The sequence below is a fragment of the Meleagris gallopavo genome, chromosome 1, assembly GCF_000146605.3.
Source record: "Meleagris gallopavo isolate NT-WF06-2002-E0010 breed Aviagen turkey brand Nicholas breeding stock chromosome 1, Turkey_5.1, whole genome shotgun sequence".
Taxonomy (NCBI): domain Eukaryota; kingdom Metazoa; phylum Chordata; class Aves; order Galliformes; family Phasianidae; genus Meleagris; species Meleagris gallopavo.
The window spans coordinates 173,603,977-173,628,101 of NC_015011.2; the positions used below are offsets into that span (position 1 = coordinate 173,603,977).

The 24,125-nt window shown below is 37.0% G+C and overlaps 1 protein-coding gene across 1 annotated transcript in view; it reads right to left on the reverse strand.

Annotated features, from left to right (window-relative positions):
• Positions 1-1,163: 1,163 nt before the first annotated feature.
• Positions 1,164-24,125, reverse strand: part of LOC104917608 (rho GTPase-activating protein 42-like) — a 45,065-nt gene continuing 22,103 nt past the window's right edge. The window contains exons 5-11 of the mRNA XM_010729071.3: positions 15,261-15,365; positions 12,261-12,390; positions 8,024-8,124; positions 6,724-6,833; positions 3,521-3,599; positions 2,468-2,507; positions 1,164-1,261 (exon numbers count right to left, since the gene is read on the reverse strand). Coding sequence (XP_010727373.2) covers positions 1,188-1,261; positions 2,468-2,507; positions 3,521-3,599; positions 6,724-6,833; positions 8,024-8,124; positions 12,261-12,390; positions 15,261-15,365 — 639 coding nt within the window. The 3' untranslated portion in view covers positions 1,164-1,187. The remainder of the gene's footprint in view (positions 1,262-2,467; positions 2,508-3,520; positions 3,600-6,723; positions 6,834-8,023; positions 8,125-12,260; positions 12,391-15,260; positions 15,366-24,125) is intronic.

Sequence of the window (24,125 nt, forward strand, 5' to 3'; positions counted from 1 at the left end):
TTTTTAAACATCAACAGTACTTGGAAGTCCAAAGCAGAATGCAAATTTTGATGTGATATTTTCTTCTTCTCACCCCTCATATATTTTGTTGTACCGACATCTCAGGAAAAATACAGAAAAATAATCTGCTCCTTTACTCTGGTTGTGTGACTCAGAGAACAAAAACAGGAAGAGTTTATTCTTTTATTCCACATCACAGGTGCCAACTTCATATCTCTAGCAGGATGTATTAAAAATTGTAACTCCTAATTTGTAGATTTAATGTGGGTATGTGAATATATTCTTCTTCCTTCTTCTGGTCTTACTGTTTCGAGATTGTACGTTTCATTTCAAAACAATATTCTAACATCTGATCTCTGCTAGACAACCTGCAGGTGATATTGTTTTATTAATTTTTATTATTTATCATTTTTTTACTAGAGCGATGCAAGCTGTGAGTGATTCAAAAGCTACACAACACTGCTACCTGAGAAGAAGAAATCATGCTGGGCTCAATGCTGCACACAGTCATTTTGCACAGCTTTTGGATTACAAGAGACTTCAGAGAGCTCAGTGCACAGACAAGAAAAGGTCACTTCTGCTTACGGAATACCATACAGCTGTTTGAAAGGGAATTGTAAAACAGCTCACTGTGAGTTACAAGATACCACCTCATCAATAGACAATTACTTTCTTTTTGTACATTCTCACTACCAAATACTGGTTTCAATTAGTTTTTTTTTAATGGATAAGCCATATGTAGAGTGATTGAGTGAAATGATGGGGGATCAGGTTCATCAACAAACATTTGCCAGCAAAGAGTGCTGATACAATGTACTTTTTGTCTTAAGGTTTCATGTGAGAAATCAAAAGCACAATTCAGTGCACACAAATAAAAGACCTAAACTAAGTATGTGTGTAACAGTGTATTAAGCTTTCTAAATAACACAAAACTAGTATGATGTTAAAAAAACAAACAACAAAAAACAAAAAATCAAAACAAGCAAACAAAAATCCCACACTTAAATGATATGCAAAGAACCTTTGCTGGAATTTGTGGCAATGGTTTTAAGCATAAAGCACATCCATGGAAGGTGAAAAGTACAAACTGAATGACAGACATACTCTAAAACAGAGCTTTAAAATACGTAGACTCAAAGCATTATTTGAGAAAAATATTCATAGTAATCTAATATATTATCTGTGATTTAATAGTTACCTCTTGTTTCTACAGCATGGATACATTTCCTCACGAAGTTGAAACCTGCTTCATTTAAGAACACTAAAAGAGAAGGAAAAATAATTTTTCAACTCATCAATACACAAAATCTCCATGTTTAGCTATAATCACATTTCAGTCAAAAAAGACTAATACACATTTATTAGTGAGATTAGTGAGATATAGACTTACTCTGTAAGTCTATAATATACGTATACATTTAGCAATAAAGATAGAAATTTCTCATGCCTATGAGAATATTCTACTGCCTTTATTAGAATCAGAAACTCCACACATACAGTCCAAAGGTCACTGCTTTACAAGACTACTGAACTCTCTTCCCTCTGCTGAGGGAAATGGTTTTAAGAATTCATGACTTAACATAATGACCAGAATATTTGCACTGATTTTCATACTACATTCTTGCTTCTTGCACATGCGTATAACTGCTCAAAATACAGCAACACAGCAAAACAATCTTTGTTATTAAGATTATTTCAAGTGAATGCATTATGCATTAATTCTCGGATCTTTGACACTCATTCTTCTAATTGGCTAAACAGAGATTTTAGAGCAGCATATGTGTCATCATCAAAACAGTAACATCAATAAAAAAGCAAAAAAAAAACCCAACAAAACAGACATACTCATTTAATTTTAGACTTCTGTTCTCAAATTTACCTTCTTTCCTTTCACAGGAAGACACCTGTGCATATCTGACACATCTCTTTCTCTACTTTATATACTCAAACATATTTTAAATATTTTTTTTGCATTTGTCTACATATGTTACCATAACACAACTGCACATAGATGTATGTCTGAATATTCAGAAATATACTCGTTTTATTACACTGCATATGCCTAATAGGTGTATATATACCTATAAATGAAAAGGTATGACCCATACAGAGATGATATTTCAACACATGGGCATGCATTTACATTTACATAAAGACTGTGGATGGAAATCTGCAGATTTGTTAAATACATTGTCATTTCAGGACCAATCAATTTTTCTTCCAATTTATGTTTGTTGGTAACACAAAAGTTGAAGGCTTTCTCACAGTTTACATAACATAGGATATGCTTTGATGTAATCCAATTACATAACCCATCAAACAGCATTTAGTGATACTGTATAGTATCTTCAGAGTGATGGAAAGAAAACATAAATAATGTCCATCACACAGACACACATCCAGAAACCCATTTTTGTAATGACAAAACCTGGAAATATTTCATATTCTGCATAATTAGAGTGCTTACTCTCTTCCTTCTTGCTAATAATGGCTGGCAGTGTGTAGATCTGGAAAAAAAACAACAAATACAACAGGTCAATGTTTGTTAAGTCCTTTACTGTTGGAATTGCTGATAGTTCTTAACCATCTGTAATATGCTGCACATTAGTGTAATACACTGCTATGGGAAAACCATCCAAGCTCTTCACCTCCTCCCGATGTTTAATTCCAGCAGCACTCATTCAGGTTAGCAGTTGGAGAGGGCAACAATGCACAGCTCAGCTCTGGCTAAGATACACAGCTGTTCTGTTCTGCACTCAAGAGAGAAGGCAGCCAGCCAGTGGGACATATTCAGGCCTTGAGATTATAGATTGCCTGACTATAGATTTGCAATGAGTTTACAGACACATAAAATGTATTAGAAGCCAGATTTTAAGACTGCAAATGGGTTAAATATTAATACAAAGAGTGATTTCATTTCTGCACTTTTTCAGTCAAGCAGTAAGCTTTGTAAAAATACTTATTTATCTCATAAAATCTATCAATCATTTTTCTCCCTTGGATGCCACACTGATATCACCTTAATCAGTGACAATTTCAGAGCTGATTAATAGTGAGAAGAAATCTCAGATAAGCCTGTCTTAGTAGCTTTCAGCACATTTTTATGCTCTCTGTAGTGATTTTCAAGATGGTACTTACTGTCTATTCCATAACACTGCCCAGAGATGGTTTCTTATGACCACTGCAGAAACTACCACTTTACAATTTTTTTCTGAACCACAAACCCAATACAACAACAGGCTACCAACCTATACATAAAAAATTAAAAAAAAGAACCTCCAGGCTCCAAAAATTTATAAGTAAAAGTTTAAATATACTAGTATTTCTGCTTCACTAAGTAGTATCTATCTTCACTGCTCATTTGCAATTGTATTTTATGAGAAACAGAAAAGCTATATTTGCCTTTACTGTACTGTACAGTACTGTAACTAACTCTATGTCTGAAATGTATTCTAGCTTCTTTTTTTAACACAGATGTTATAAATCTATAAAGATAAAAGAAAAGGACAAATATCCTTACTGGTTCCTTTCCATCCATAGCTTCCAGCCACAGTTTTCTGTTGGATTCTGAAAAAGCTTGCAGTGTGATGATTCCAGGTCTGTCAAAAACATATATATACACTGAAGTTACTGATCTTTTTTTTCTCAAACAGTAATCAAAATCCAAACAAATACTGATATGAAAATGTATATAAAAGAGACAGGGAGAAGTTAAAGTCATCAAATCCTAAAATGGACATGAAAAGAGCCCTCTGAAAGGGTTGCCTAGAAAGAGAAGGTACAAAGAGTGAAGTCAATTTTGCTGAGTACTGCCATGGTGCAGGTATATATTTTTTAACTTAGAGATTTCAAAAACTTGTTTGCTCTGCATGTTGGCCCCAACTGCTATGCTAAAAGGTCAAAAATGATATATTCTCTGTTGATGGAACTTTGACGCTACTTAGAAAAAGATTCACTGGAATCAGAGAATAAATGAGGAAACCAGTTTCAATCTTTGTTACTGGAATTATTATACGAACAGATGTGGAAAAACAAAGAATCAACTTAACCTGTGATCACAGATGAGTTCTTTAAGAAATGGTATGATAGCAATTCACTCACTTGCCAACAGAGTGCCCAAGAGACAGACTATTTAAAAAAGTTTTGCTCCCACACCAGCACAGTGCATCTCTGCTCAAAACTTTCAGCACACTGTCCAGAACCATAATTTTCTAAGGTAGATTCATGGTTTACAAATAAAGAACACTGTATCTGTTATCTTCCAACAATAAACCATGACCCTTTTCCACCTTCCCCAAAATACATCAATTTTAAACTTGTAACTAGAAAGCATGAGAGAAGCTATTGGAAAATACAAAACAACAAAATATGTATTGACACATACACCAAACCATTCAAGGGGAAGCAAGTCTTGTTCTTATAATCAAGACTAGACAGTTCTGAACTTTAGCTCTAACTTAATCACAAAAGACTAATATTACTATCAGATGTATATGTGACAAAAAAAGATCAAGATTATAATAATTTTTAGTAAAAATATTTTTCTATTAATAGTTTAATCTATTATCAGTCCAGTGAAACAGTGAAAGAAGATGTTATGCACATCAGCACACACTGACGCAACAGCTCTTTACCACTGTAAGCCCTGCTGGTCTCAGCACACTATTTACTTAGAATGTGAAGAAGTAGATATAATTTGAAACACAGATAAACACAAAAGAAATCTACCCAAAACTACCAAACCTATGACAACAAGTATATTCAGTGCTTACGCACAAACTTTCACAAAATTCAATATTACACTGTTAAACAGTTCATCTGAAATTCTGATCTTCACTGCAGTGATTTCCTTGAAATCAGCTGGAAGTATATCAGATAAGCTGCACTCACAAAGGTGGGTGAAAAAACAGGTATTTCTCAAAAAAGAAAATTACATTCAAAGAGAAACATTCGCTCTATGATGCTACCTTTGCATATAATTCTAATACAAATCAGATGCTGACTATTCTTTAGAACAGTTTTCCTAAGAAATCTGAGCTGAACATAGGTGTGAAAAACACCAAAGGAGATTTAAATTAATTGTGTTAATTAGCAAGGATCATGCTGTGTCTTCCCCATTAGCAGTTCACATGGTTTCTTTCAGTTAATATGGCTCTTTTTTGAAATGAGATGTGAACATCCTTCTGCATGCTTTTCCAATGTTTTTGAATTGCAATGTTTCACACAGTGTTTCATACAGTAGCACAAAGAGAATTAGCACTCCCTGGTGCCTGGAGACAAAATTTACCCATGAAATCTTATGCAAGAATAGGTTTGTTGTAGCTGCGTATTTGCAAAAAAGAGCCCTTTCCCAGGAAAAAAAGTTGTAATCTTATGTTGCTAACGAAATTTTGCAGATGTCAGTTATTTTTAAAGGTTTGCTGTACTTTGCAGCTGATGTCCAAACAACTATGCATCTTGAATTTAAGTTCAGCTTATAATTATTTTAATGCAATCATTACTGTAGCCTTTTTGAAATATCAGTATTTTAATACTGTTTCCATATTTATATGTTTTTACTCACGTTTTGTGTCATTGTCAACGTTAATAAAAACCACAGTATTTTTATTTTCACAGACAAAAAAACCATACACCAAGCTTTACCAACATCACATACAGAAGAAATCAATGCTGTCCTTTCTAATGAACTCCCACCAAATATTTCTAGGTATTTTGTTGGCTGGGCTTTATCTCCTCTGCTGACACACAAGAATTCACTACCTCCCTGCTGAATATCAAACAAACTGCAGGAGCCAACTTTCTATCAACTTATGAAAGGTATATGCTCATAATAGTGATTAAGAAATGTTGCATTCTACTTATCTTTCAATATTTTGTCCTGCTTTCTGGAAGGCCTTTAACTAACAGGTCATTCACATTTCAAATTAATCAAAATGTACAGGAGGAATAAAACTATATATGACGAGTGCCTCCAGTGATTTCTGTAGAGAACTTAAAGAACTGCAGATAGGTTGTTCTAATAGAGTAGGGGATACGTAAGGCACAACACCCATTTATGAATACTTTACAATGACATTACCACAATGCATGTGCGACTCTACTTAAAAAGAAGAAAGAAAGTACTAACTTCAAATTTAAGCTATCACTTCAAGCTTCCAAGATATCAATTTGTCTGAATGAGCTAACACAACATCTCTGCTTCTAAAATCTTAACTTACTCAAAAAACTATTTTGTAAAAATATATTTAAAAGTACAAAATGTAACCTCATAATTAACATGCTACACTACAACCTTGTATGGAAATTTAAAAGACTGTAACAATCACAAAATATTTCTTACAGAAAGTCTAGAAAAGGCATTGTGTTCCATCATAGTTAAAGGGAAAGCTTAATTCAATACTTCTAACTTCATTCCTAACCTTGAATGAATAAATACTTTTACAAAGTAAGAAGCCACATTCTGTCTGCATGCAAACATAACATACTTAAGACAATACATATGAAACTTATTAATTTTGTTAGAAAAACAGGTTTGAACAAGTAAGTACCAGGTAAGCACCAGGTCTTGAAAGCCAGGCTTGTCTAGATGTGGGCATACTGACAGACGTGTGTCCCTACTACAAGTGCAATTATTATACATTATTTGCAAGTTGCTGTTTCTTTTTCTTTTTTTTAATTTCTTCATTATTTTTAATATGTTAACATAATGAAAACAATTCAAACCTCTCAAATACTTCGATATCGAAACAGAAGCGTTTGTCAATTGAGTCTGTCTTTCTCCTGATACAAGATTTCAGCTTGAATATTTCTGGTGAGCTTGTGACAAGGCCATTCTACAAAACAAAACAGAAGAAAATTAGTCCAGGCAATATACAGTTATAGGCTACACATCTAAAATTCAACTGTATGAACAGTACCAAAAGCATTCTCTAAGAGAAGAGCTTAAAAATATGAACTTTTCCAACAATTTCTCTGCATACAAATTAAGACTACATTTAGCTCACATAGCATAAAGCTGAAAGGAATGGCTAATACATCAGATGGGTGTAAAAAGGACCTCAAAATGCTGGAGAAATGGGCTAAAAGGAATTTTATAAGGTCCACCATGGGGAAATGCCAAGTCCTGCAGAGGGGAAGGAATAAGCCCAGGCACCAGGAAAGCAGCCTGGCTTGTACCTTCAGACTCTGGTGTCAACAAGCTGGCCATAAACCAATGTCCTCTTGCAGCTAACAGCCTTGGGCTGCATCAGGCAGAGTGCTGCCAGCAGACTGAGGGAGGTGATTCTACTTTCCTCTCTACTCAGCCTGGTGAGAGTCATCTGGAGTGCTGCATCCAGTGCTGAGCTGTTCAGTACAAGAGACATGAGCATAGTGAAACGAGTTTGGAGCAGCTGTCAAATGAGGACAGGCTGGAGATACCTATGACTCTTCAAATACAAAGTCCCCCAGTGCTTACAAATAGCTGTGGGAAGAACTAAAGAAGATGGAGACAGATTCTTCTCAGTGGTGCCATGTGTAAGCATAAGGTAATGGCCCCAAAATGAAATATATGAAATTCCATTGAAATGCAAGGAAAACATTTTTACAGTGGGACTGCTTGAACACTGAAACAGGTTGCCTGCAGAGGTTTGTAGGGGTCTCAATTCATGAAGATATTTAAAACCTGATTGGAGGGGGTCCTGAGCAATCTGTTCAGGTTCTGGACATGCATCGAGCATGGAAATTGAACTAAACAACCTTCAGAACTCTCTTTTAAATGCTGTCCATTCTATGACTGTGATTGCTTTCCTATGCATTTGGAACCACCATATAAGAGGAGTTATTTAATATGTATTTCATGTGTTATATAATGAATATTTTTATTTGAATACATTATGTATCTATCTAAAATATATACTGCTTCATGTTTGAAAGCAGTTTAATACTCTTTTCACCATTTTTTTTATTCTAACATCTGCTGAATGCTTGATGTAAAGTATGGAATACAGAGTTCATGCAAGTGCTGGAGGTTGTGTAAACTCACCACTTTTCCACCAGATTTAGTTTCGGCTATACTCATTGTAAATGTTTTTGTTCCTTTATCATAAGTGCAGTAATGTTTTATCCATGTAAATCCAAGTGGCCCTGGATTAAAATGACAGTATAAGAAATAGTTATTTTGATATTTAATCACTATTTCAGACAGAGTTAGGTAGAGAGATAAAACACAAAAGTCCACATGCAGCATACAAGATCAAAAACTTCTCATTTTTTAATTTGAAAATGTTCAGATCTTATTTTCATGCATTTCAACTTGATGTTCAAGCTGACTGATTTTCTTAAGCAACTAGATGGGTAACAGCATTCTATTACAATAGAGAAATAGGAAATGCAGATCTTGAGGATTATTCTGCTTAGGAAATTCAACTGTACAGTACTGAACTTCTTTGAAGAAAACCTTAAATCTAGTACTAGACTCATAAATTTAGACAAAACCATGAAATTTCTCTTTATTTTCAAGGTGGTCATCAAAGGTAACATATACTTCAGGTAACATCACAGCACCTTTATTCCTCTACATGTTATCTTTTGGACACAGAGTAAAATGGCAATGACTCAGACATAGATTTAACCTTATGCAATTGAACACTAGCAGATTATTTCCTCACAAAAATAGACAAGAAGAAAAAGAACAGTGGACTCTAACACAATAGTGGTTTAGAGAGGAGGGATAAAATGCTGAATGGCAGAGGTGGCACCTTCAGCAAGAAACATTGGCCTTTTATCCCTTGGAATGGTTTTCTGACGGGAAAAGATGAGTATAACAGCAGCAATGAGTCTGAAAAGAAGGCTGATCCATAAGACAATTGGTCATGCTCATAGAAAAGAGCTACAGAGCCATTCTTTTAAAAATGAAAACAATAAATGGTCAAAACTACTCACAAACTGTCAATTATACATAATAACAGTACTGTTCTTCAGAATACACTAAACTTTGAAATCCGTGCATTAAATCTGCAATGATCCCCAAATAAGTGCATGTATCCTTTATCCTGGAGAGGTCACACTACATTTCTCCTTAATCCAACTGCAAAATACTGGATATCTGATGTAGAAGATGTTTTCAACCCTGGATTACGTAGTGCTTTGCTCTGGCTATGAATCTTCAGTGAACATAAACAGAAAACACTCTTGAACTTAAGCTCAGTGGTATTTTAAACAGTGGCTGCTAACCTAGATTAGATAGAGCCTTGCATAATGCTTGCATTACAATTCTTTGCTGTTAGGACACATTTCAAGAATTCTCTCCATATCCTAGTATAACCAGAGCTTCCCATGGTTTTCTAAAAAAATACCAACAGAACAACCTCACTGTTTAACGTAGCACTGAGAACAAGACAAGCTCCCTAAGTGTTACACATAAATGTGGAAGGGCGCTGCCCTGCAGAAGACAGGATAATTCAAGCTTTTGCAGTGTGACTGCTGCTCCTTTGGTCCAGCACATAATGGCTGTATGTGCACTGGCACATGAAACTGTACTGGGAGCACTGGTGGTCAGTGGGCAACCGAAAGTCAGAAGATAACTTGGACATGACTTTCTGATTGGGGGGACAGGAAATATAGCAAAGAGAATTGGATATTTTCTGCAACTTTTTGCAGTAGCAGAGTACAGTCCCATTTATTTTACAAACAGTGACAAAGCTTATGGGTACTCAGAGGTGAAACAAACTGTGTATGAAGAGGCACAAAGAAGAATTTCCTTTTGGAAAATATTATGCTTCAGAAACCAGCATTCAAATATGGCCTCCCTCCACAAAGCAACTACAAATGAATGCATAAAAAGAAATTACGAAGATAGATAGATAGATAGATAAAATAAAGCATTTTAACTGTTATGTAAATTCAGAATAGCACTTCAATCCACTTATGAATTTCCAAGCCCTTTCAACAGGAGTAACACTTGCGAAAAATATGATATTAATTTTCTGAAGTACAGTCCATCTGGACCTTTTAATTATTTTTAAAAATGAAGAAGTTCTGAGTTTCAAAAAAAAAAAGTATTTTACAGGTTTTGTGCATTTTTTTAGATAAATAAAACTGGAAGGTGTGAAAAGCAAGCCAAGTAATTTTGCTACAGATGCAATGTCTTTGGCTTCTAAATGTAGCCTTCCACAAAAGTGCTGGACATGTCAAAGTTTTCATCAGCCATACAAGCCTGGCAATCCACAAATATAGCAGTGGAATTTTACAGGGGCTATCATAAAAACTCAGAGAAAATCCTCCTAACTCTTTGCAGGGAAGAAACACAATGAATTGACCAGGTCCTTGTTAATCCAACTTCAGAATTCTGTCAGCTCTAATTCAAGTATTCTCCAGATAGCACCATTAACTCTTTTAGAAGGATGAGTCATCTTGAAGAAGTTTTAGATGAATTTAGAAGTCATCTGCTTTTTGTTGGCCAACACCTACATTTAATTTCAATTCTTTTACTCATAACTGTACAGCTAAATAAAAGAGTTTAAAGGCCTTATTTTTTCTTTCTTTTTTTTTTTTCAAAACACCTATTTACCAGCGCAAATACTAGTAATAGTACAGGATTTACTTTTCCTTTCAGGAATAGCAAACATTTAAGTCATTTATTCTTAAGTTGTCTCATGCCTATGGGATGCTGGTTGTAGGAAAATAAACCTGCATGACAAGAGATTACACAACTAGCACCTTCCTCGTTGACACACAGATTACAGATCCTTTTACCCTTACTACAGAATACACTAATGAACAAACATCTTTTCAGTAAGAGGATGTCAAGTTGGCCTCTCACTATTTAATGTAGCACAGCATGTGCCCAATGCTTCACTCCTATTCTCCCTCCCCCATTAGGGCTCAGTGCAATTTCCAGTTAATACAGGTTTCTTTTATCATTATTACACAATTAAAACACAGAGGGTCTTCTTCAAGCTTTCAGTACTACTGAGGATAAAAGTGGCTGAGGTTAATTATTATAAGCACGAAGGTTTCTTTATTTTAGCTCACAAAATGGAATAAAAATTGATTTCATGATGTCATCTAGAAAATCAATCAACTATAACTCCATGTAGTCTTTTGACTCACTGTCTAAAGGAGAAACAGTGAAGGAGGAGATATTCTCAAAACTGATGTTGAGTGGGGCCAAGTCTAACAAGGGAAACCTGCATCAGGATGCCTTCTACTTATTTTTAGATTGAAAAATCAGGTGTAAAGTTGTGTTTAATCATTTTTGAATGAACACTAAACTTGCATGGCACATATATGCCATCTCAAAACACTGCTATATACTTTTCTAGCATCAGGTGGATACCATAACAAAGAATAAATAAATCTGGTTAACCCACACTATTTTACTAAGTGTTTTCAATGATCCTTGCCAAATGCAGCTAATTTGGCTTGGTCTATTCTGTTCAAAGTGTAAAACAGTGACAGGAGATACTTCTGATCACATATAGCTTTGAATTCTCTCTTGACTTTTCACATATTTCCTGGCTCTGTTTTCATTCATCACATGATGTATCACTAGGATCTCCCAAATATTCTCAGATACAGATGACAGTTCTATTGCATCATTTTTTTTGGAATTTGTTTCATTCTTACGTCTCATTGCATGAATAATAATTAGGCACAAATTGGCAACTATTTTAAAATTGTGGCAGACTGTAAGTAGACAACTTTTCTTCTTCTTCTTCCACCTTCCACCTTTTTATTCCATTATGTGCATGTTCATTAAGGTGGCTGAGTCAGCAGAGCTCATAGCTAAAAAAAAGTGGAGGCTGTTCCTGCTGGGTGAACTGTGGAGCTTGTTCAGGCAGAGAAAGGTCAAGACACTGCAGTGTTTGGCAGAGACCTTAGTGCTTGTAGCTTCTGCAGCAAGGAGAAAGGCAGACATTCGGAGCACAGTGTAAATAGACTGACAAGTTTGCTACTGAGAGGAGACACAAAGGACCACCCACAAGGGAGCTACCCAAGAAGCATCCTACTCACAAGATGCAGGGAGCAAGAAACAAGGAGCTTACATGTGTTTTCACTCACTGTTCTCTCTGGCCTTAGCTACCTTGAGTGCATTTTGAAGAGTCAAACATTTATTTTTCTTTAGAAATTTTCCATCTTTAGAGAAGCAATAATAAGAAAAGTCTTTGGACATTCAAAACCAGAGCTTTTGTTTTATCCTCTAGCTAAGCCATTTTTTCATTCTTTAATTTTTGCTGTGTATCTTTTCATTGGATTTGAAAGACATCTCCTTTACTCACTTTTTTCCTGCACATACAGATAGCCTTCCATTGTCCATTGACTTGGTGGTCTGTAATCTTGGTTGGCTGACTTCATTCTTTGCATGAGTCTCTCCACTTCCTGCCTCGTGCTCTCAAAATTATTCCGGGTCTAAGATCCCCAAACATACAAACAAACAAATCAACACACGTTACCTCATGTAAGTGTAAAAATGATAATTAAATGAAGAACTCATAATGCCAAGGAGCAAGACTGCATCAAAAAGAGACCAATAGAAGCATCTGCAGTAGACAAAAAGGGAAATGAATACCAGAATTGTAATTTCTTGCTCCAGAAGCCTGGGAATAACACACTAAAGGAGAACCAAATTTAAGCACACAAGTCTGCAGGTCACTAACCACAGAAACAATGCCATCTCACATTTTCACGTATGCTTACACAGTATTTTGCAGACATGCATTCTTCTTCTGTGTGTACTCCAGAATAGGCAGACAGGATTCAGGCTAAACAGCTAAACTAGAGGGTACTGATAGCATAACCTCAAACTTGAACTAGTAAGCCCCACTGAACCACTAAAACAAGTGCAGAATACAATGGTTTGGGTTTATGCCAGGGTGAAGTCTCCAGACACTTGTGGTCTCTCCACACATGGAAGCAGTGTGGTTCAGAGACCTGTGTCCATACCCACAGTAACACTATGGATGCTGACACTCAAATTAGTCGGAGCATGGTTACTACTGCTTTTTGACAGGACTCCACAAACACCACAGTTGAGATTTAATTATGTTAGGCAACAACTAGGTCACAAGTTGCAGAAGTGTTCCAAAATCATAGAAACAAATGCTGTGTCTGCTCTAAAAATCATGTGTGTAAACAAGCAAGCTGATAGCCAGAAGAATAATTAAGTACAAAGGTGGGTAATTCATACTTGCAAATGCCTGTATGCATGTACCTGCGTATTTTTTCTGAATTCAATGGGATCAGGGTTTCCCTCCACTTAGCTAACACAGTGTAGGAAAAAGGAGAATTATTATGAAGTGCCAGAGGTTTGATAGACTGCTACTGACATACCAGATGTTGAACACTTTGTTCCTATAGGCAATAAAATAAAGATTATTGTAATGTTTTTGCAAGGACACTTTGAAAAATTGTATTATGGAATCTAATCTCAGCTAGACAGAAAAATATTGTCTGGGCTTTATACACTGGTAAATACTTTCCCATTTAGCTGGCATTCATGGACTTTCACTACAGCGTAATAAGGTATGTTAAATCTTTCCCTTGAAGACAGACATAATTTAATTAATTATTAAACAGAAGGGGAGCTAAAATTCAGCTTTGAACCTTGCCAGTGATATTTTTGGGGTCAAGAACCAAATTTCAGACCAAATTTAACAGAGGTCATTTTGAGCCCTTCAGGAGGCTTTAGGTCAGATGCTGTGCTACTGAACAGGGGGGGGTTTCTATACTAAGAGTGTAACCCCGTTTGTCTATTAAGATTCTAATTGTTCTTTTAAGCAACCACGCCTTTGTATTAAGTTATAGAAAACCAAGCCCAACTGACATCTGAAGTAAGCTGCTGACACAGCAGAAGTGACACCGGGCTGTGTTAGGACACAGGGACCTTTTAAGAGCTTTTAAGAGGGTCTGTCACTTCTCTGCTACTCCTACAGCATTTTACTGCTGATACTTTAACCTGTAGAAAAGTTTTAAGAACAGAAGCAGAAGAACAGATCAACAATTCTGCAAGATTGTGAGACCTTAAAATCCAGTGCAATAGAGAGGAGAACCTCTGACAACTACAACAGACAGCCTGAACGCCATTGTCCATGAGGATTATCCTCAGCTCGTCTTTCTCTATACTTCATCTCATTCTCAGTTTGGGTGTTGCTCTGGGTGACAGGTCAACAGATAGCTCAGCTGAATAAAAGCAGATGAGGACTTAGATCTACAGCCAGACTCCAAACTTCTCTGTAGCACTACATATATATGTTTGTCTGACACACAAATATAATTAAAAATATTTTATGTTGATCCTTCTGCACAACTTTGCATCCATCATTACCTCTGCAGTCTATTTACATAGTCAAGCTGTGTTTAAGTACTGCTTAACAAAGAATGTATTTACCTATTTCTTAATTAACATAGAAATTTAGAAAATCCTTTAATAATTCTGTTTCTACTGATCCGTGCATAGAGCCAACTAACAGACACAGACTTACAAAGCTACTTTTGGCCTGTGCTCTGGATTCACGTGCCTTGCTGGTACTTCAATCAGCCTCTGGACTGAACCCATTTTTCATCCTTTTACTGAAACTGTGCTATGCAACAACAGTGACCCCTTGTGCCTTCCTCTAAGAGTCTCAACAGAAAAACCACAATTAACAAATGCAAAACTTGACAGAACAGTCTGGGAGGGTCTACAGACAGAGAACACTTGCATTTTGTTCCCAGAGGAAAAGTTTGATCGAACAGAAGCTTTTGCCTGATTTTCCCAAGAAGCAATTTAAATGAAATCTATATCTGTATGTGAACAATGGACACAAAAGAGGAGTTACAGAGGAAACACAGCCTTAGAAAAAGTCCCTCCCCAGTCTTCCTGTAGGCCCCCTTCAGATACTGGCATTCTGTGATCTTAAAAAAATAAACTTTAAAAAAATAAGCAGCATTCTGTACCTGCTGAAGCTCTTTGATCCACTTATTTCAGAAGATAGGCCCCACTCTCAAGAAAACACACATTTAAGCATATCTGAACTACTGTGTTCTTAATCAAACTTGGCTGCTGTTCTGCTCTTCTGGTTCTAACTCCCACAACTCTGATTTGCAAATCACAAATTAACTACATGAATATTACATTTTACAAAGTTCTTTCTGGCAGCTTTAGAAATAATTTATATGTATTCATACCTTAATTTGATTTCAGCTAATTCCTTCTAAGATGTAGAGCTTCCATAAAGTACTACAAGGCTACTCTAGTATCTCCAAATTAGTTTACAAAGCAAAATACACATTATTCTTACATTCTGCAAATTGAACTGAAGCTGCTGCTTGTATGGTGCAAACTCCTGAGCCAGTTCATATCCTTCATGGTAAAATGTAAATAATCCTTGAAGAAAGGCCAAAAGCTGGAAAGGCAAAATTGAAAAGCATTACTGATTTTAACATACACTCTTAATACTTTAAATAACATGAAGATTACAGAATGCATGCTAACTTGTAAATAAGAAATAGGCATTGACTACAATAGTGAAAAATTGGTCTTAGCTGCTACACTGCTTGCTATTCAGCAAAGTATTAGAAAGTAAATCTAAGAACAGCTGATTTTCCATTTGTTTTCATCAGGAAAACACAGCAAGCCTTCAGCAAAAACATCCTGCCTCTTAACTCCTAGAACACTCTGAGCTTTCATTACTTGCAATGGTATTGCTTTGCTGAGCAAGAAATCTGTGGTCAGACCTTAGAAAAAAAGAGGTGTTAAAAGGCTTTTGCCTCATAAAACTGTCATTTTTATAATAATTTAATTCACAGTCCCAGTCATTTTGTCCAGTATTTCAGCTGATGGTGTGCACTTTCCAACCTCATACTATCAGAAATCGATGCTTTTTTTTTATCTTTGAATTTTTTTTTCACTTTCTTCATAGTAATTATGTGGACCATGACCTATTTTCCAAAATGAGACTCTTGAAAATAAGTTCTGGGCAGCTTAATACAACACAAGAACTCCAGACTATTTCTTCCAATTCAGACCAAGATGTGAGTTCTACCTGCTGTGTCTGTGACTGACTCCAACAGACCAGCTGAAGCCTATATGATCCAGATGAATGCTTTTTTTGAAGTTTGTTCTAAAATAATTTTTAAGTTATAAAAAAATGCAACTGTATTTTCCGAAGATTTATCACATTAGTTAATACATTTCTACCATCTATTAAGTTTTAACTTAAAACCTAAAGGTAATTAAAATATTTAAATGTAAATTAAAATGTTTAAACATTTCAGTAAGTTGTCCTAGCTATTACTACTACAAACTTTTTTAATTATGGAGTGTATAAAATTTGTATATAAAATTTATCTTACATATTCCCAAGTAAAGAAAACAACAAAAATGAGCTATGAAGTTGGATGTACAATAACAAAATTACTGCTTATACAAGTGGGACAGATTTATCTGAGTACATGACAGCCATCAAAACTCTCTTCAACCCAACTGCATAACTAGCTGTCCGGGCTGTCTCCTACACCAGTAAAAAATACACACGTATCCAAAAGCATAATATTTGTTCCTTTAAAGTTCTCTGCCAGGATGGGATGAAAAATCTAATACAAACATTTCTCTCTCTCCATGGATAACTGAAGTAGCCTAGATTCAGGCAACAAAAATTCCATAATGTATATTTATTGCACTTACATTTGTGCTACCATTACCACAGATGACTGTAAACGAGAGACTAAAAAAATACAGATTTTAACATGTATATATTTTAATTAAAGTTTACAATCAATCTCATTTGTAGAAGTGTAACTAATTTGTTACATTAAGAAATGGATGAAGTTGGAAGGCACCTCTGGGTCCATGTGGTTCAACTGCTGCTCCAGCAGGGACACCTGGAGCAAGGATGCTCAGGGCCATGTCCAGGCAGCTTTGGGAGATCTCCAAGGAGGAGACTCCACAGTTTTTCTGGGCAACTTGTGCCAATGCCCCATCACCAACATAGTGCAGAAGTGCTTTCTGGTGTTCAGAAGGAACCTCTTGTACCAGTTTGTGCCCATTGCCTCTTGGCCTGGTACTGGGCACCGCTCAGGGTGGTGACACTCTCGACCTGCAAGTGATACCTAATGCTGCCAAGAATACTATTAGCCTTCTCAGCAGCAAGGGCACACTGCTGACTCATGTTCAGCCTCGGTGTCCACGAGGACCCCCAGTACCTTTTCTGCAGAACTGCTTTCCAAGTGGATATTCCCAGTATGTCCTGTTGATCCTTCTCATGTGCAGGGCTCTACACTTCTGCTTGTTAAGATTAAGGAGATTCTTGTCAGCCCAGTTCGCCAGCCTGTCAAGATCCCTCTGGATGGCATTATGACAATCTACTGTATCTGTCACTCCCTGCAGTTTCAGGTCATCTATGAGTTTACTGACAGTATGCTCCGCTCAATCATTCAAATCATTAGTGAAGATATTAAACAGGACTAGACTGCTGATTGGACAATATTGACTGCTGGGGCACTCTGCTCATGAATGACCTCCAACCAGACACTGCACAACTGACCATTACACTCTGGGCTCAGTTGTTCAGCAAGTTTTCAACCATCCCCACTATCTGCATATCCAGCCCATACTTCAACAGCATCTCTATAAGATCTTACAGTGGACAGAGTCAAAGGTCTTACTGACTTACATACAGGAACATGATACACAGTGCTCCTCTGTCATCTATCAGCCTGCTGATTTTATTATAGAGGTTTATGTGTTGGTCAGGCATGACTTCCTCTTGGTGAATCCATGCTGACTATATCTGATGATTGTCCTCTCCTTCATGTGCCTTGAAATGATTTCCAGGATGCCATCCCCTTTCAAGGATAGAGGTGAGGGTCCTCCTTCTTGCTTGCCTTGAAGATAGGAGTGACGTTTGCTTTCTTCCAGTCTTTGGGCACTTCTCTCAGTTGCCATCATCATCAAGCTGAGATTACAGAGTAGCTTCACAATCGTAATTACCAGCTCACTGGGCATATCTGGCTACATCCCAGCAGGGCCTACAGACGTGCAAATTTCCAGTTTGGTCTTGTATTCCCTGACTTGATCCTCTTCTACCAAATGTTCATTTTCTTTCCCTGGCCATTCAGCCTGGCCTCTGGGACCTGGGATTCCTGAAAGCTGATCTTGCTGGTAAGGACTGAAGCAAAGAAAATATTCGGTACCTTGGTCTTTTCACTGTCCCAGGTAACCATGTTTTCTGTTTCATTAAGGAGAAGACCCTCATTTTCCCTCGTCTTCCTTTTGTCATTGAAATATTTGCAGAAGCCCTTGTTACCCATGATGTCCTTGGCCAGAATCAGTTTTGTATGGGTTTTACTTTTCCAAACTTGATCCCTACTTGCTCAGACAGTGTCTCTGTATTCCTCTGAGGCTACCAGTCCCTGCTTCCACCCTCTGGAAACTACCACAGTTTGACAGATGAGAGGTGAAGGACATAGCTCTCTAGGCAGGTGAACAAATGTGATGACTTCATCATGCATCCCTCACATCCTTGTGCCCTGGTATTACTGAGCCCTTCAATGAACATTTCTGACTCAGAAAGTGAGTTCTGCCACATTAGTAAGTTAAATCAGCTTCAGTTTTATAGACCATTGGTGCTGCCAGAAATAAAAACGTGAAGACGTGGCTGGGACTTCTCCCTTGTTTTTTACTGGTATTGCAGGATGAAATAAAGTCATGACATCAGACAGAAATCTCATGGTTATCCATAGGTAAGCAGTAAGGCAGTCATAGAGCCTAAGGAGCTGAGAAAATCCTTGAGTACAAAAGACAAGGGTTCTCTACAATGGATGTGAATTCCTGAACCACATCCTACTACCAAACAATGAAGACAATCTAGCAAAGTACTTCAAGGCTTATATAAATTATCTTAGCTTGTAATTTCCACCTGTCCATTTAAAATCATTATCTCAGCCAAAGACTTGGATCTTAAAGTGTCCTATTGGTTATTTAATGGGTTCCAAAGAAGATCCAAATGAGTATTTATCCTAAAAAGCTCCAATTATGTAAACAGCTGTATAAATTTCCGTAATTTTAATGTTTAAAACATAATTCCAACTCTTCAAAAAAATCAAATTTCCTTTTCTTATGAATAAAATCTAAAAGAAATAAGCAAATTATAACTAAAGCCCTGCCTGCAGTCCCGATCCAATTACTCATATCCATCCCCAAATAGAGCTCCTACAACTGCATAACTACTCCTGTGCATACTTTACCTTATTTAAGTAAAAATAAAGAGGATTAACTTATGTGTAAGCAGGAGTCTACTGATCAGCCCTGCCTTTTTGGCTTAAGAAGAATTGCAGGAATACTGTAAGTTCCCAGCAAAACTGTAGCCAGAGCAGAACATTAAAGCACAACAAAATTTCACCAAAAGATCTAGTGGTAGAAAGATGCAGTATGTCAGGTTACATATGAACTGTAAAGATCAATTTAAAGGATATTCCTGAAGAACACACCTATAAACTATTTAAATTTCAGCTTCAATACTGAAAGAAAACCAGTTTCCATTATACAAACAGCTTCAACGAGTGCATAAAGATTTAACACTAGATGGCAGCAAAGCTGAATTTATTGGAAAGAAAAAAAAGCAAAATGAAAACGGGAAAGAAAAAAAAAGGGAAGGTTTGAATACATTTTAAGTCTTGTTCAGGTATTCTGGCAGTTGTGTCTTGCAGAGCGCCTTGATTTGAGATCTCTTGGTCAAATAATCTTTGATTGCACAGAAAAAAAAAAAAAGGAGTAATAAAAGTAAAAATGTGTCTGTCACATGCAAGTCCTATTCCAGTTTGTTCTAGTTCCGTTGAAACAACTGATACTGAGAATGGCATTTGCTTCTACAGATGTATGTGGACAGGGGAAACAAAAAGCACTCAGCAGGCCTGTGCTTTGAGCCATTATCCTAACCACTTCCATCAGCCCAGGCATCAGCATAGCACTGCACAGAGATCTAAAAGCCAAACACTTCTGCCCCAGGCTTACGGTCACAGTGGGGTTTTCTTGCTGCTGATGCTACAAGAGACACTGCTGTTAAGTCCACACTTGTAATTTTAAAGGTATTTATTTTAAATGATGGAAAAAATCAGTTTTTCCATTTTTCCACCAATGTATTTCAAGGTGGTCTTCACATGTTAAGAGGTGACTTGTTACACTGACATCACATAGAACATTTACATCATCAGTTTGAAGGGTAAGACATACCTTACAGTTACCTCATTCTGAGTACCTAATCAGTCATGCAAACAAAAAGTGAGGCCTGAGCTCAGTAACACAACGCTACTCACTATTCAAAGGCTTCCAGGATTTCAACGCATAACCTGAAACAAAATCCAGCTACCTCTTGAGACTTTATTTATTTTTATGAAGAGCCGCTGACCTCAAGACTGCCTGGTCATTTCATTCTCACAGGAAGGAGACTGTGCTTAGGTTTCGGATAGGAGAGGAATTTAACCTTTGGCCTGCAGCACATCAGCCAGAAGTCCCTGTCTCCTGAGTTTCATTTTATTTATAAATAGATAGCTTCATTAGATGCTTTTCTATCAGATTAAAATGAATATAGTTAATAATGTAGAAAATCTAAGAAAGGGGAAATTAAATTTAACATCCAGTTTCTTCAGACTAAAATTGAAGTCTCATGAAACCGCCTGCAATTATACAAAGTTGTTCTTTTCCTTTAAACATACACTTTCGTGATTTTGTGACAGCTAATGGACAACCCTTCATTTCAGATTATTTACTGCTTATGAATTCTGTGCCCTGATTCCTCCAGGCCAGTGAGGTCTTGCTGTTATCACAGGACAGAGTAGAGCTCTGGGCAGGAGGTTCACTCTTAATGAGTGCAGCATCCTCATGAAGCTGCACTATTTCTGGCAAGCTGCTCTGGACCCACATCGGCAAAGTTAGGAGCATAGATTACTATCACTTTTTTATTTTTTAACTTGCTGCAAGGTAAACTTTAACACTGATTTAGTTTTAAGATAGAAAAAATCTAATTCATGATCTGTATGAAAAACTTATTTTCCTTGAAAAGTCCAAAACTTAGGAGAATTACAAAGAGGTAGCTATCTTCATAAAATCACAGATTGGCTTGAGTTGGAAGGGACCTTAAAGATCATCCAGTTCCAATCCCCTGTCATGGGGATGAGGCTGCCCAAGGCCCTATCCAACCTGGCACTGAATACCTCCAGAGATGTGACATCCACCGCTTCTATGGGCAGTCTGTGCTAGAACCTTGCCTCTCTCCAAGTAAATAATTCCCTCTCTTTTAGTTTTAAACCATTTCTTTTTGTCCTATAACTACTCACCCATGTAAAAATCAGTGAAACATTAACACCTTGTGTCTCACAGTCCCTTCCCACTGCACTCCAGGAAGAAAAGTTCTGCACTCTTACCACTTCTACTGTTCTAGGTTAACCCACCTGTCAGTTCTTGCCACACTGCTTCTCCCACTCTGCTTCCCAGAATATTTTCATCTTCTGGCATAGACAAATTGAAGAAATTGGAAGGATCACCAGCAGATAATTTCAAGTTGTATTTCATGTCATGAACTAATCCTACTTCCACACAGACATCACAATTTCATCTTTCTCACTCACAGTATTTCTTTTATTTTGTCAAAATCCCCTTCCAGGACTCAACAAATCAGACTGAGAATTATCTTGAGACATGACACTGACCTGAAAATTAGACCTAAGTGACACTTAAAATCGTATAATCATAGAATTGTCAAGGTTGCAGAAGACTTCAAGGCCTATATTGCCAAAACCTCTCTTCAGGTAGTTGTAGAGAGAGAGAAGGTCTCTGCTGATCCTCCTGTTCCCCATACAAAACAATCCCAGTTTTCTCAGCAGCTCCCCAAATGACCTGTGCTCCAGACCCCTCACAGCTTCACTGCCCTTCTCTGAATACACTTGAGAGACTCGATGTCTTTGTTGTAGTGCAGGGCCCCAAACTGAGCACAGTACTTGAGGTGCAGCCTCAACAGAGCTGAGTGCAGAAGGACAATCACCTCCCTGCTCCTGCTGAATGCGCTGTTTCTGATACAAATCAGGATGCCATCAGTCTTCTCGGGCACCTGAACACACTTCTGGCTCATGTTCAGATGATTATCAGCTAATATTCCCAGATCCTTTGCCTTGCAACAGAATGTTCCACAAACAGCAGAACTCATGAAGAGGAATACATGTACACAAACTAGGCTTTTTGCAGCATTTGAACATCTTTAGAGCACCCAAAGGAAGATGAGTAATGTAGTAATTTTTTTGTACCTGATTTTAAAATGTTAGGCTTTATGCTTATTCACTTTCATCTAGGAGCAAATGCTCATATGTCACATACTACTTACATAAACCAGGCATTTTAAAAAGCCTATTTTAAGCCCCCTTTTTTTTTTCTTTTTGTCTCATTATATTTCATTTGACATACTTTGCCTTATGGATTTTAGTGAATGCTTTTATTACAAGATGTTGTATGAAACAGACTATAAATAAAAGGAAAAAAAAGGAATTCTGAAGGTTCAAAATTTTGACTGATATAACAACTTAACCACTATTTATATTCAGTTTGATTAGAAAAAAACACACCTGTAGCCAGAAGACATTTTGTGAAAAGGCTATCAGTACCCAGTTAGCACAGTATTTCCCATACCTTTATCTGGAACATCCAGTAATGGACTTTATGCAATAAATAGCCCACTGCACTGAGCAGCCCAATGATCTCATGCAGGAGACCAACTGATCCACTCCAAGTAAATTTTCTTTACTAGATGAGTACATCTGGTGAGAAAAATACCTAGCTCCACAACACGGGATCTACTATCAACCTCCCCTGTTTGCCTGCTGATTATCAGCACTCGCGTACCAATAATTTCTTCATTTTGATGATTCATAGCTGTTGCTGTGGTGGCTGACAAAGCATGCAGACAACTCCTGGTCAAAAGGATAAAGCTCAATATTTCAAGCTATAATGTACATAATTAAATTTATTTTTCCTGTCTAGCACACAGGGTGAAATATGCCTTATTTTAACTACATTAAATTGCACAACAGTATTTTCTGACGTACAGTTTCTTCTCAGCATAGGAAGATTCTATTACTTTAAAAGAGCAAAAAGTCTCTATACTAGGGTCAGAATTAGTTTAGGATTGCTTGGATTTTCCAGGATGTGAGAGTTTTACAGAAGGAGACAGAGAGAAACAGTCTGGATTAATTTGTGACAGGCAGAAAAATGTTCATATTTAGGAATCCAAGCAAAGTTTTAGTCTCAAAGACTTGGCAGCTGCATGCCATGAAGAGAGGATTTCTGTCAGTACTGCAAGCTGAAATCAGTTTCATTAGCTTGCATCAATGCCAAACATTCAATATACAGTACATTCTCATCTCATAGAAAGAAGGCATCTGAGGAGCTCTTCTTAATGACACTGAGTGTTAGAGATACAATTCAACCTGTTTCAGTCAAAAGTGCATCTTTGGTTAGTTAGAAGGAAGCTGGAAGGAAAAGTTATGCTTGTCACGTTCCTCCTTCACAAAAGATGCTCTGCTCTGCTCAGTATGCATAACAGGAAGGGACAGATGACATTGGAAGCTGTCTGTCAATGGCTACAGGTGCTAACTAAGGCAAGCAGTAAGTTAGTCCCACAAGACATGAACAGTATGATTACTACTAATATGCTACAGTGATATGCTAGCACATCACGCTGAACAGCTTCTGGTCCTGACTGTCCCAGCAGATATCTCAAGGCTGTGATGTGGCCCAAAAGGAAATCCCAGATGTAAAATCCCAGATCTATATAAGGACCGTAGAGTACAATTTCATCTTCCTTTTTTCGGCATGTCAAAGCATGTTTTCTTTTTATGCACAGTAGACTGAAGGTAAATGACTCCATCAACAAGAAATATGTGCACCTGTCCTACAGAAGAATTAATTTTTCATATTATTTCATGTATAAATTAGAAGAACATATGTATATGCTGCCAATAGGGAATATTTAAATCCAAAATCTCAGAATTTCAGACACGAAACCATGATATTGGGAAATACCCAGTATATGATGCACAGATAAAACCTCACATGTTGTCCCATTAAAACGTTATGCACGCTCCAAGCCATCTGGCACTTCACTTCACAGTATTTATGA